General features: G+C 46.2%; 1 protein-coding gene across 1 annotated transcript in view; it reads right to left on the bottom strand.

Moving 5' to 3' along the window:
• Window positions 1-14,590, bottom strand: part of ptpn20 (protein tyrosine phosphatase non-receptor type 20) — a 273,022-nt gene that overhangs the window by 203,580 nt on the left and 54,852 nt on the right. The window contains exons 4-7 of the mRNA XM_078428348.1: window positions 14,502-14,567; window positions 12,052-12,237; window positions 9,630-9,759; window positions 8,663-9,052 (exon numbers count right to left, since the gene is read on the bottom strand). Coding sequence (XP_078284474.1) covers window positions 8,663-9,052; window positions 9,630-9,759; window positions 12,052-12,237; window positions 14,502-14,567 — 772 coding nt within the window. The remainder of the gene's footprint in view (window positions 1-8,662; window positions 9,053-9,629; window positions 9,760-12,051; window positions 12,238-14,501; window positions 14,568-14,590) is intronic.

Here is a 14,590-nt window from a genome sequence, read left to right on the forward strand (position 1 = left end):
ATACATGATGGCTGTTCCTTTAGTATAAATAAGTCCAGAGGGCAATACTTTCCCTCACAGTTTTCTGGATTACTCTTCTGTACATTGTTTAGAGATACAGCATGGAAATAGGCACTTCGGCCCACCGAGCGTGCATCATCCAGCGATCCCCAAACCAGACAATGAAGGGTCTCGACCCGAAGCGTCACCTGTTCCGTCTCTCCAGAGATGCTGCCTGCCCCGCTGAGTCGCTCCAGCATTCTGTGTCTATCTTCGGTTTAAACCAGCATCTGCATTTCCTTCCTTGAAGCCAATCTCTTATTGAACGCAGAATACCCAGTTAAATGTCCTTCACAATCAATGGAAATCAGTGCCTTTTATCTCCTAATCTCTGTCTGAGCCTTTGAACTTGAATTAATTGTACGTTGGAGGTCTTAATTTTAATTCAATGGATCTTAGACCTTTGCCTAACATGCACAGTGACTGTCACATCAGGAATTCAACCTCCGACAACGATGCATCTCTTCAAAAGCTCTGAGTCTCCAGGCTTTATGAATAATGAACTAACTGCTCTGCTAATTTTAAACCATCTGCTCACAACATTCCTCATACAGTAACAGTCACCAGGGGACAACCATGAAGACTGAAATCTTAGATCTGCCTCTCTGTCTCCCTCTGCGACTTCCAATGGAAGGAACAGGTTGAGAATGGGACAGGGAAGTGATGCCGTTAGTGGAGCTGCTATTTCACAGCACCAACGACCTTGGGTGAGTCCTGACCTGTGGGGCCTGTGTGGAGTTTACAAGTTCTCCCTATGGGTTTCCTCCAGTGAAGAAAGCGAATGGTATGTTGGCATTCATAGCGAGGGGGTTTGAGTATAGGAGCAGGGAGGTTCTGCTGCAGTTGTACAGGGTATTGGTGAGACCGCACCTGGAGTATTGCGTACAGTTTTGGTCTCCTAATCTGAGGAAAGACATTCTTGCCATAGAGGGAGTACAGAGAAGGTTCACCAGATTGATTCCTGGGATGGCAGGACTTTCATATGAAGAAAGACTGGATAGACTCGGCTTGTACTCGCTGGAATTTAGAAGATTGAGGGGGGATCTTATAGAAACTTACAAAATTCTTAAGGGGTTGGACAGGCTAGATGCAGCAAGATTGTTCCCGATGTTGGGGAAGTCCAGAACAAGGGGTCACAGTTTAAGGATAAGGGGGAAGTCTTTTAGGACCGAGACGAGAAAGTTTTTTTTCACACAGAGAGTGGTGAATCTGTGGAATTCTCTGCCACAGAAGGTAGTTGAGGCAAGTTCATTGGCTATATTTAAGAGGGAGTTAGATGTGGCCCTTGTGGCTAAAGGGATCAGGGGGTATGGAGAGAAGGCAGGTGCGGGATATTGAGTTGGATGATCAGCCATGATCATATTGAATGGCTGTGCAGGCTCGAAGGGCCGAATGGCCTACTCCTGCACCTATTTTCTATGTTTCTATGCTCTAGTTCCCCCCTGCATCCCAGAGAGGTGTAGGTCGGCAGTTTCATTTCGCCTGTGCACATTGCCCCTGGTGTAAATGGATGGTGCGACTGATGGAAATGTGGGGAGAACAAGTTATTTTGAAAAGTAGTGAGGGAATAGGAATGCTCGGAGAGCTCGCCCAGACCTCTGTCACATGGAAATAAGTAAACAGGCTGGGCCTTGAAAATGCAGGCTGTGCCAATCGCCAACTCTTGTGACCTTTCTAAATAGCCATCCATCGACTCCACCGGATATCGGCCCAGACCGACTGTTTCCCTGCGGTCCGAGATCTTTCTAGTTTAGAGATATAGCGCGGAAACAGGCCCTTCGGCCCACCGAGTCCGCACTGACCAGCGATCCCCGCACACTAACACTATCCCGCACGCACTAAGGACAATTTACAATTATATTAAACATTTGAATGAGAAAGTACATGGCATGATTAGCAAGTTTGCAGATGATACAAAAGTGGGTGGTATTGCAGATAGTGAAGATGGTTGTGAGAAATTGCAGCGGTCTTGATCAATTGGCCAGGTGGGCTGAGGAATGGTTGATGGAATTTAATACAGAGAAATGTGAGGTGTTGCATTTTGGGAAATCTACCATGGGCAGGACCTACACAGTGAATGGTAGGGCTCTGGGGAGTGTTGTAGAGCAGAGGGATTGAGGAGTGCAGGTGCATGGTTCCTTGCAGGTGGAGTCGCAGGTAGATAGGGTGGTCAAAAAGGCCTTTGGCACATTGGCCTTCATCATTCAGAGTAATGAGTATAGAAGTTGGGAGGTCATGTTGTAGTTATACAAGATGTTGGTGAGGCCACATTTGGAGTCTTGTGTTCAGTTCTGGGCACCAATTTGACAAGATGCCCTGGATCCCATGAGCCCAAATCTTTTGGACCACTCTCCCATGTGGGTCCGTGTCAGGAGCCTTACTGAAATCCATATAAACCACATCTATTGCACTACCCTTGCCAATAGACTCAGTTACCTCTTTGAAAAATCCAATGAAATTACTCAGACAAAATACCAACCAGCAAACCTCAGCTTCCTCCCAACCAAGCCATGTTGACTATTCCTGATCAATGTGCTTTCAAGTGCAAATGAATCTTGGGCCTTAGAAGTTCCCCACTATTGTCATTGGACTCACAAGCCCTGCAATTACTTGACATATCCCTGATGCCCTTTTCGTTTAGTTTAGAAACAGGCCCTTCGCCCAACCGAGTCCGCGTCGACCTGCGATCCCCGAACATTAATACTTTCCTACACACACTCGGGACAATTTACAATTATACCAAGCCAATTTGCCTACAAACCTGCATGTCTTTGGAGTGTGGGAGGAAACCAGAGCACCCCAGAGAAAACCAATGCAGGTTACTGGAGAACGTGCGAACGGCGTACAGACAGCACCCACAGTCAGGATCGAACCCTGGTCTCTGGTGCTGTGGTCTGAGAGTCTGAAGAAGGATCTCGACCCAAAACATCACCCATTCCTTCGATCCAGTGATGCTGCCTGTCCCGCTGAGCTACTCCAGCATTCTGTGTCCATCTTTGGTGTAAACCAGCATCTGCAGTTCCTTCCTACACACATCCTCTAGCCCTTAATGTACTTACAACAGTGGGAAGTTTATTTACTGCTGCATGCCGGTGATATCACAAATCCTTCTTTGCCCTCCCGATCTCCTTGTTTCAATACCCCTCAGTGTTCTCTCTATTCCTGAAGGGCCTCCCCAGTGTACGGTTCGCAAAATAATACATTCTGAATGTCGCCACTCTTTTGCAGGCAATTTGGCAGCTTATGCGTGCACTCCAAGGCCATCTAAATAAACACGTTGGAATTTTCACGGCCAGTTGGAACAGCTAAATTCATATTAATGCTCCATCCAAAATCACCCCTGATGGTGAAGGTCTCGCACTGCATTGCCAAAGTGCTGATAACCTGGAGTGGAAGCCTGCTGATTCTCACGGTCTGCCGATTCCGAATGATATCTCACGCTTAGCACCGTACTGACCAGCTAAGCCGGTGCACCAGGCACCCGGATAAGTCGCTGTGTTTATTGCTCGAGCACAGCGATGGAAAAATTGACGTGAAAGGAGGCATGTGGATAGATTAAGCTGCAGTGTTCGGCTTGAGCAGAAATGCCGCAAATTCATTCCCTGCTTTTTGGATTACAGGGTCACGCTGTGAACCAGCAATTTCATTTCACATTGGCCACAGTCGCTGGGAGGGATGAGTACCTGGTCTGCTCACTGTAATATTCGTCAGAGGGTGGTGAATCTGTGACATTCATTGCCACGGACGGCTGTCGATGGTGAATCTCAAGGCAGAGATTTAACTGATTCTTGATTCGTAAGGGTGCCAAGGGTTACGGGGAGGAGAATGGGGTTGGGAGGGAAAGCTATTGTTGGGTAATGGCAGAGTCGACTTGATGGGCCGAATGGACTCATTCTGCTCCTAGAACTTGTGAACTTGTGTATCTTTCAATCAGTTCAGTCATACATATCAGGGTTTTTTAAATTATGGACGGCAAGCAGTTTAAAATTGCGATCAAGGCCGTTCATGGAAAGCAAAGAACTAGGAAATGGGTGACCAGTAAAAGCGACTTGCTCATGCCTTAACCAAAGGACTACAAAATTGACAATGCATGAGGTCTCAGGAATGATGAATTGGATGGGTTAATTTGGGTGAAAAATGGACAGAGAAATCATGAGAGGTACAATACCATATCAAATGTGTTCCACAAATCTAGGTTTAACTTGTCCGCTGGTTCTCCTTCATCTACAGGACACCTTCTTCAAAGAACACAAGTAAATGAGTCCAACATAATTACGCCTTCACAAAATTACATTATCCTACCAGATTACCTTGGATTTTTACAATATGTCTTGTTAAAATATCTTCAGTAATAGTTCCTCTGCCAGATGTTAAACTAAATGCCCTGTGACTTCCTGCTTTCTGTCTCCTTTTCTTAATAAAGGAATTGCATTTTTCTTTTACCAGTGTAACTGCTGAAAATTAGCACATACCCCAGTTTGCATGGATGGTGTCAAAATAGAGATGGTCGTTCTAGCCTTAGAGGGAGTACAGAGAAGGTTCACCAGATTGATCTCTGGGATGGCAGGACTTTCATATGAAGAAAGACTGGATAGACTAGGCTTATACTCGCTGGAATTTAGAAGACTGAGGGGGGATCTTATAGAAACATATAAAATTCTTAAGGGGTTGGACAGGCTAGATGCGGGAAGATTGTTCCCGATGTTGGGGAAGTCCAGAACCAGGGGTCACAGCTTAAGGAAAAGGGGGAAGTCTTTTAGGACCGAGATGAGAAAACATTTCTTCACACAGAGTGGTGAATCTGTGGAATTCTCTGCCACAGAAGGTAGTTGAGGCCAGTTCATTGGCTATATTTAAGACGGAGCTAGATGTGGCCCTTGTGGCTAAAGGGATCAGGGGGTATGGAGAGAAGGCAGGTACAGGTTACTGAGCTGGATGATCAGCCATGATCATATTGAATGGCGGTGCAGGCTCGAAGGGCCGAATGGCCTACTCCTGCACCTATTTTCTATGTTTCTATGTTTCTAAACCTCAAATTCTTAGAGTCAAATATCACACACAACTTCTCCTGGACCACCCACATTGAAGCAACGACCAAGAAGGCACACCAATGCCTCTCCTTCCTCAGAAGGCTTGGCATGTCCTCTACAACTCTCATCAACTTCAACAGATGCACCATAGAAAGCATTTTAATCAGCTTGGTTTGGGAACAGCTCCATCCAGGACTGCAAGAAATTGCAACAAATTGTGGACACAGCCCAGGCCATCTCACAAGCCAATCTCCCTTCCCTTGATTCCATTTATACCTCACGCTGCCTCGGCAAGGCCAGCAGTATAATTAAGGGTGAGTCGCACCCTGGCCACTCCCTCTTGTCCCCTCTCCCATCAGGCAAATGGTACAGAACTGTGTGAAAAGGCACACCACCAGGTTCAGGGACAGCTTCTTCCCAGCTGTTATCAAGCAACTGAATCACCCTACCACAACCAGAGCAAGTACTGAACTACTATCTATTTGATAACTCTCGGACTATCCTTGATTGGACTTTACTGGCTTTACCTTGCACTAAATGTTATTCCCTTATCATGTATCTATACACTGTAAATGGATTGATTGTAACCATGTGTTGTCTTTCTGCTGACTGGTTAGCACGCAGCAAAAGGTTTTCACTGTACCTCGGTACACGTAACAATAAACTAAACTAATACTAAAATGTATAATTATTATTTTACTTTTTATTGACTAAGAAAGTTGCTTAGAAAAGATTCAAGGATTAATCTCAACACTTCTATGAGCACGAGAGCTTCATAAATTTATTAATGATAATATAATAAGCGGTAGGCAGGAGTTAGTGGTCGAATGTTATGTTTTTTTTTAGTTTTGTATAGAGATACAGCACGGAAACAGGCCATTTGGTCCACCAAGTCCGCGCCGACCAGCGATCCCCGCACTCTAACACTATCCTACACACAGTAGGGACAATTTACATTTATACCAAGCCAATCAACCTATAAACCTGCATGCCTTTGTTGTGCGGGAGGAAACCGAAGATCTCGGAGAAAACCGTACAGACAGCACCTGTTGTCGGGATCGAACCCGGGTCTCTGGCGCTGTAAGGCAGCAACTCTACCGCTGCGCCACTGTGTCGCCCATGATGAAATGTTAGTCAGTTTGAAGAAGGGTTTTGACCCGAAACGTCGATCAGTCTGAAGAAGGGTCTCGACCCGAAACCTCACCCATTCCTTCTCTCCAGAGATGCTGGCTGACCCGCTGTGTTACTCCAGCATTTTGTGTCTACCCACAGTTGTAGCAGCCCGCAATAAAGCTCTCTGAATGACTCTGGATGAATTCTTGACTTATTGGCCACTCTCTTTCTGCACGAGACTGACGTAAACATTGGAAGACAGACTGGCTGATCTGTATCGGCTCACCTTTCTATGCCAAAGCTGGGCCCCTTGTTGATTATAATTCAAGCAAATGTTTCTCAGCACATTGCTCATCCCACAGAACTCCAGTATTTGTCAGGACAGATTACCTCTGCTGAAGAATGTTTCCCCTCTTTCACTGACTGCAGGCCATTAACTTTTAATCAAACTGAAACAGCCTGAAAGAGATTAAGGACCATTCCAGGGAACAAAGAGTGTAATCATTGCAAAGGTAATGATCCAAGCTGTATAGGTTTATTCAGCATTTGTTAATAATTCCCTAATGCAACTGTTAAAGCAAGAGCAACCACTCTTCCTGCAGCAATCAACATTGTTCCCTGCTTAGAGTTATTCTTGCAAAACAAAGTCTTTGCTGGATACTAATGATCTTCATGAAAGAGACAGCAACATTATGACGTTAAAAATGCTGGAGTAACTCTGCGGGACAGGCAGCATCTCTGGAGAGAAGGAATGGGTGATGTTATGAGTCACGACCCTTCTTCAGAGTCTGAGGAAGGGTCTCGACCAAAGATACTAGAGGAACAAGATGGACCACTCCGTTGAAATCGCCTATACTGAAGTGTAGTATGCAAAGGAGCCATTTTAGTAGGCAAAACCCGCCGTTCGCTATGCCTCTCGCAGTGTAATCAGTGTTTTGGGGGAACAGTATGTGTGATGATACCATTAAAATGCAGAATATATCTCATCTATCAATTCACAGATTTTTGTTATTTTTCTTTTTAAATGTTTCTGCAAGTTTCTGCCCACTAAAATGGCGCCGTGACGTACTACGGTTTTTAGGGTCGAGTGGTCTATCTTGCTCCTCTAGTATCTTTGGTCTCGACCCAAAACGTCCATTCCTTCACTCCAGAGATGCTGTCTGCCCCACTGAGTTACTCCAGCATTTTGTGACTTTCTTCGGTGTAAACTGGCATCTGCAGATCCTTTCTAAACATTATGACATTGCTCAGTTAGAATTTTACTGTATCTCCAATAATGAAATGCCCTAGGTTTAGGTTTATTATTTCTGCGGGTACTGAGGTACAGTGGAAGGTTTTGCTAAGGACACTGAGCATTCAAATCAGATAATACTGTACATAAATATAATCACGCCATACTCAAGTACAAGAGGTAGAGCAAATGGCAAGGTACAGAGTGCAGAATATAGTTCTCAGCATTGTAGCGCATCAGTTTCAGAAACTAATGTCTACAATGGGGTAGAGGTGACTCGGACGATACCCTAGCTTATGGACAGACCGTTCAGAAGCCTGATAAGAGAGGGAAAGAAACTGTCCCTGAGTCTTGTGGAGCAGAGGTTCAAGCTTCTGTATCTAATGCCCAACGGAAGAGGAGAGAAGGAGGAATGACCGGGTCGGGATGTCTTTGACTATGTTGGATGGGGCACAGTGACCTGTGGATGGAGTCAATGGTGAGGAGTCTGGGTAATCTCCACAACTCTCCCCACATTCCCATCAACTCCCTGTAGATTCACCCACTCACCAACACACTGGGGGCAATTTTACAGTGGCCAATTAAACCACCAACCCACACTGGAGGTGTACCAGAGTACCTGGAGTAAACACACACGATCAAAGGGAGAACCTGCACGGTGGCGTGGTGGTAGAGTTGCTGCCTTACAGGGCCAGAGACCTGGTTCAATCCTGACTATAGACAATAGACAATCAATATTATTGAAACATATAAGATAATTAGGGGATTGGACACATTAGAGGCAGGAAACATGTTCCCAATGTTGGGGGAGTCCAGAACAAGGGGCCACAGTTTAAGAATAAGGGGTAGGCCATTTAGAACGGAGATGAGGAAGAACTTTTTCAGTCAGAGAGTGGTGAAGGTGTGGAATTCTCTGCCTCAGAAGGCAGTGGAGGCCAGTCCGTTGGATGCTTTCAAGCGAGAGCTGGATAGAGCTCTTAAGGATAGCGGAGTGAGGGGGTATGGGGAGAAGGCAGGAACGGGGTACTGATTGAGAGTGATCAGCCATGATCGCATTGAATGGCGGTGCTGGCTCGAAGGGCTGAATGGCCTACTCCTGCACCTATTGTCTATTGTCTATTGACTACTGGTGCTTGTCTGTACGGAGTTTGTACGTTCTCCCTGTGACCTGCGCGGGGGGGGGGGGGGGGGGGGGGGATCAGCATTGGCAGGGAGTAGCCCTGGTGCTTCCCACTTGCCTACCACTCACCCTCCACTGGGCCTGCGTGCTCCGATCTCTGCCACCCTCCTTGCCTCTCCTTGGCTCTTGCATAGGCATCCAATGCAGACGTGATGCAAGCTTCGGAAGAACTGTGCATCCCCTTGTCTCCCAGATCTGCCTGCTGCGGTCTGCCGTTGAGAAACTCCTTAGACTTGGACAGGTAAGACGAAACGCCCATGAGGGGCTTGGAAATGGCGCCGCTTCCGTTGGTGTCTGGAGCAGTAGTAGAAGACTTGGCACCGTAGTTCTGAAGGACGTGGTCTTGGCTGAAGCTCTTGGTGATGGGCCCCGAATGGAGGGAGTTCAGTTCACTCAGGGATCTGCTGGGCAGCGTCGAGTCAAGGCCCACCTCGGTCCTCTGAGGAAATCTGTCCTCTTCTGCAATAAGAAAATGTTCACGTCATCTCAAAGTTTCTGGGAAGGAGAGCAGCACCTCACTCTGTATTGATAATTAGACTTCATTTGGACAGGTACATGGAAAGGACAGGTTGAGAGGGATATGGGCCAAACGCAGGCAAGTGGGACCCGTGTAGATGGGACATGTTGGCCGGTGTGGGCAAGTTGGGCCGGAGGGCCTGTTTCCACGCTGTATCACTCTATGACTCTATAATATGACCAAATGCAATTGCCATCTCTCAATCTCCTTCTGCCATTTTAACCTCAATACTGATTAGCAAAGAATTTTATTTCATAAGAGGAATGGACCGGGTCTCTCGCCCAGAGTAGGTCAATCAAAGACCAGAGGACATAGGTTTAAGGTGAAGGAGAAGAGATTTAATTATAAATCTTTCACACTGTGGGTGTATGGAACGACCTGTCAGAGGTGGTAGTTGAGGCTGGGACTAACCCGACGTTTAAGAAACAGTTGGACAGGTACCCCTGGTCAGTATCGGACCTGGGACTCTGGCGCTGTAAGCGGTGTAAGGCAGCAGCTCTACCGTGGGACTGGGGCTACCTTTGTGGGTGGCGGCTCGACGAGTCACAATAGGCATCCCAGGCAACGTTTTGCGATGTAGCCTCTCCCGTATCACCGCGCTCCGATCGTGCTGAATCGCGGCGCTGTCTCCCTGCTCTCCCTCATCCCTCTGCAAAGATAATCAAAAGATCATTTGAAAGGCATCTTTATGGTCAGGCCAAAAATAAAGCCAAAGAGTCATTGATTCTTACAGCCTGGAAACAGGCCCTTCAGCCCAACTTGCCCACACCGGCCAACGGCGGCACGGTGGCGCAGCGGTAGAGTTGCTGCCTTACAGCGAATACAGCGCCGGAGATTCAGGTTCGATCCTGGCTACGGGCGCCGTCTGTACGGAGTTTGTACGTTCTCCCCGTGACCTATACCATTGGTTGACACTCTATCTGGTTTGTTCATCTCCATTTGTATCCAAGTGAAATGCTGTGTCACATCTCAAGTATGGGGTTGTCTTTGATAAGCAGCTGATGTTTGTATCACAGTTTACAGTTTAGTTTATTGTCACGCGTACCGAACCGACAGAAGGTCGACTGTGGCACAAGTCACAGAAAATTTTAACGGTGGTCATGGGAGGAATGTGTCACAATACACAGTGCATCGCACCCTGCTGCGTATGGGGCTGCACACGGAGGACCAACAGCATATTAGGCAGGTGGTCATAATGTTTTGGCTCATCAGGTCATAATGTTTTGGCTCATCGGTGTATATTCTCTCACGTATTCCATTCAACTTCCTTCTTTGAACACATTATAAATGCTGCGATACAATGTTAAGAATGAGGAAAATGGTCACAGCAATGTTTAACAGCTGGTATTCTGTACCTAAATAATGGACTCATTAAATCAGGCTTTCAGCCTCTGTTTTAATTATATAAACCATTGGTGATCACATTTATGATATAATCAAAAAGCATTGTCAAAGAGCACACAAAATGCAGAAACAAGGAATGTTGATTAAAACACGAAAGGACACAAGTTGCTGGAGTAACTCAGCGGGTCGGGTAGCATCTTTGGCAAACATGGATAGGGGACGATTTGGGTCAAGCCCCATAGTTTAGTTTAGTTTAGGGATACAGTGTGGAAGCAGGCCCGTTGGCCCACCGAACCCCGTACACTGGCCCTATCCGACACACTGTGGACAATTTACAATTTTTACCGAAGTCAATTAACCTACAAACTTGAACATCTTTGGATTGTGGGAGGAAGTCGGAGGAAAACCCATGTGGTCACCGGAAGAATGTACAAACTCCACGCAAACACCCATAGTCAGAATCAAACCCAAATCTCTGGCAGTGAAGAAAGCCAATGGAATGTTGGCCTTCATAACAAGAGGAGTTGAGTATAGGAGCAAAGAGGTCCTTCTACAGTTGTACCGGGCCCTGGTGAGACTGCACCTGGAGTACTGTGTGCAGTTTTGGTCTCCAAATTTGAGGAGGGATATTCTTGCTATGGAGGGCGTGCAGCGTAGGTTCACTAGGCTAATTCCCGGAATGGCGGGACTGTCGTATGTTGAAAGGCTGGAGCGATTGGGCTTGTATACACTGGAATTTAGAAGGATGAGGGGGGATCTTATTAAAACATATAAGATAATTAGGGGATTGGACACATTAGAGGCAGGAAACATGTTCCCAATGTTGGGGGAGTCCAGAACAAGGGGCCACAGTTTAAGAATAAGAGGTAGGCCATTTAGAACGGAGATGAGGAAGAACTTTTTCAGTCAGAGAGTGGTGAAGGTGTGGAATTCTCTGCCTCAGAAGGCAGTGGAGGCCAGTTCGTTGGATGCTTTCAAGAGAGAGCTGGATAGAGCTCTTAAGGATAGCGGAGTGAGGGGGTATGGGGAGAAGGCAGGAACGGGGTACTGATTGAGAGTGATCAGCCATGATCGCATTGAATGGCGGTGCTGGCTCGAAGGGCTGAATGGCCTACTCCTGCACCTATTGTCTATTGTCTATTGTCTATTGCCCCGTAAGGCAGGAACTCTACCGCTGTGCCATCGTGCTTTCAGATTGAACATAGATGGGTGACATTTTGGGTCGAGACCCTTTAGTTTAGTTTAGTTTAGTTTAGTTTAGAGATACAGCCCACTGAGTCCGCGCAGAACAGCGATCCCCGTGCACTAACATTATCCTTCACACCATGGACAATTTTACAAATTTTCCAACTCAATGAACCTACAAACCTTCTTCAGACTGCAATGGGCATCGTAGCCTTGTTGGAAATGGACTGACTGCATTTAGCTAGAAGGATAAAGACAAAGCATTTACTGAAGAAGGGTCTAGACCCGAAACGTCACCCATTCCTTCTCTCTAGAGATGCTGCCTGTCCCGCTGAGTTACTCCAGCTTTTTGTGTCTATCTTCATTTTAAACCAGCATCTGCAGTTCCTTCCTGCACAAGGGAGTTACTGACCTCTACTGTGCTTGCTAGAACCAGTTGAGCAAGTCCCTTCAGGTACGTGCTTGGTGGAAGCACTCGTGGGCTCTGCCAACGTGCCTCACAGATTTGTGAAATGGTGTCCAAGGACACTCTCCGCTGTGGCATGTCGTTGCACATACTCAGGATCAGGTTGTTCAGCTGGTCACCGAGCTGGACGGGCTGTCAAAAGGCACACAGGAAAGACTGTGAAAGAAACAAGAGAACTAAAACACGAGCCTTTAATTCCACAGTGAAGTAATCCAGCAGAACCCTATGATTACAGTGGCACTCGATATCATCTTCAAAAGAGTGGTGACAATCCAGGAGATCAAGTGGATTTTCTTTAAACTGGACGAGAGAATAATTACACACTCCAACACAGCTTTGCTTTGAAATATTCCAACTATTCCTTTCATGATGTAGTGAGGTGTTCTGCAAGAAAGATTATCATTGTAAGGGTGTTGAGAAAGGACTTTTGCAATGTGAGCTCATTGTCACCACCATCCAATTGGTTCTACTCTTTCCACAAAGATTATGACAGTACAGAATGAGGCCATTCAACCCATCAGTTCAATGCTGGTTCCCAGCAGAGCAATCGCATCAATTCCATTCCATTCATAAATTCATAAGTTTATTAGTGATGGGAGCAGAACTAGGCCATTCGGCCCATCAGGTCTACTCTACCATTCAATCATGGCTGATCTATCTCTCCCTCATAACCCCATTCCCCTGCCTTCTCCCCATAACCCCTGACACCCTTACTAATTAAGAATCTATCTATCTCTGCCATAAAAATATCCATTGGCTTAGCCTCCACAGCCTCTTATTTCACTGCAGTCTTATTTCTCTCTCACGTTCCCATCAGTTTTTTTCTACAAATAATTTTTTGCCACAATTTATTTTAGGAGTAACTCGCAATTAGACCATAAGCATGTCTTTAGGTGTGGAAGGAAACCCGGTGCACTCAAAATGAATCCAAGCGGCCTCATGCAAACTCCACACAGACAGCACTGAAGGTCAGGATAAAACCCGGACCTTTGGAGCTGTGAGGAAGTAGCACCCTCCCTTCTTTCCACACCTGGGTCTAGTTTCCCTGTGGAGTAATCGAGGCGAGCAGAGACCATTCTGTCCCTTAAACCTACTTTGCTGTTCAATCTGATCAGGTGATTCATGCCTCTAATTTTCCCTCCCATTCCTTTAATGTTCACAAATCTAGAACGGGCACAAAACGGTCAACATCCACAAATTTCAGGGGTAAGGAATTGCAACACTCTGAATGAAGAAAACCCCTCTCACTTCAGCCTCAAATTGCCAATCCCTAACCTGAGTCAGGTACCCGTTAGGCAGATGCTCAGGAGTCCAAGGAACAGCACTGACCCCTAATCGTACTCAAGGAGGAAGAGAGCGACTGAGATATAAACAATAAAGAGGATCCCGATGCATAGTATTTTCCATATGCTCTTCTGTTCCCTCAGCAACAGGGGTTTTTCTGGTTGAACGTTACATCTGATGTTACACATCCCTGTAAATGCCGCCTCGACCTGCAATGGATCAAACTCTAGGCAGCAACACAGGGGCTATCGTGACCACCCTATGATGAGATTTCCTGTGACATTTCCTACGATGAGAGATGAGATTTCCTTTGGCAGAAATAGCTGGCGTGAATAGCTGGGTTTGTGTTGCAGGGTGCGTGTTATCATCTCTAATCAAGGGATTGTGCAGCGTAGGTTTACTAGGTTAATTCCCGGAATGGCGAGACTATCATATGTTGAAAGACTGGAGCGACCAGGCTTGTATACACTGGAATTTAGAAGGATGAGAGGAGATCTTATCAAAACGTATAAGATTATTAAGGGGTTGGACACGTGAGAGGCAGGAAACATGTTCCCAATGTTGAGGGAGTCCAGAACAAGGGGCCACAGTTTAAGAATAAGGGGTAGGCCATTTAGAACTGAGATGAGGAAAAACTTTTTCAGTCAGACAGTTGTGAATCTGTGGAATTCTCTGCCTCAGAAGGCAGTGGAGGCCAATTCTCTGAATGCATTCAAGAGAGAGCTAGATAGAGTTCTTAAGGATAGCGGAGTCAGGGGGTATGGGGAGAAGGCAGGAACGGGGTACTGATTAAGAATGATCAGCCATGATCACATTGAATGGCGGTGCTGGCTCGAAGGGCCGAATGGCCTCTTCCTGCACCTATTGTCTATTGTATATTGATTAACCATTCAGGATATCAATGAGAGGAAACACGGGCCTAATGGCCTTCCCCAGCTTCTATTCTTTGGGTTCCTTGTTAGAATAATAGAAAGAGAGGGAAATTATCAGTTTCACTGTCAGATTTTATCTATGCTCTTTATTTTTCTCAATAGGGGAACAGTTTATATCAATGAAGAGTTTACCATCGCCAATAGAATTCATTCAAGGCTCAGATATTTGTCACTTCTCACCTTTGCTTCAGGAAGCTGGTAATCTGCTGCCCAGTACAAGGTCATCCCCAGTGAGTACACGTGCATCTGAAAACAACGGAGAAACCAGG

This window comes from Rhinoraja longicauda, chromosome 35 (assembly GCF_053455715.1).
Source record: "Rhinoraja longicauda isolate Sanriku21f chromosome 35, sRhiLon1.1, whole genome shotgun sequence".
NCBI lineage: Eukaryota > Metazoa > Chordata > Chondrichthyes > Rajiformes > Arhynchobatidae > Rhinoraja > Rhinoraja longicauda.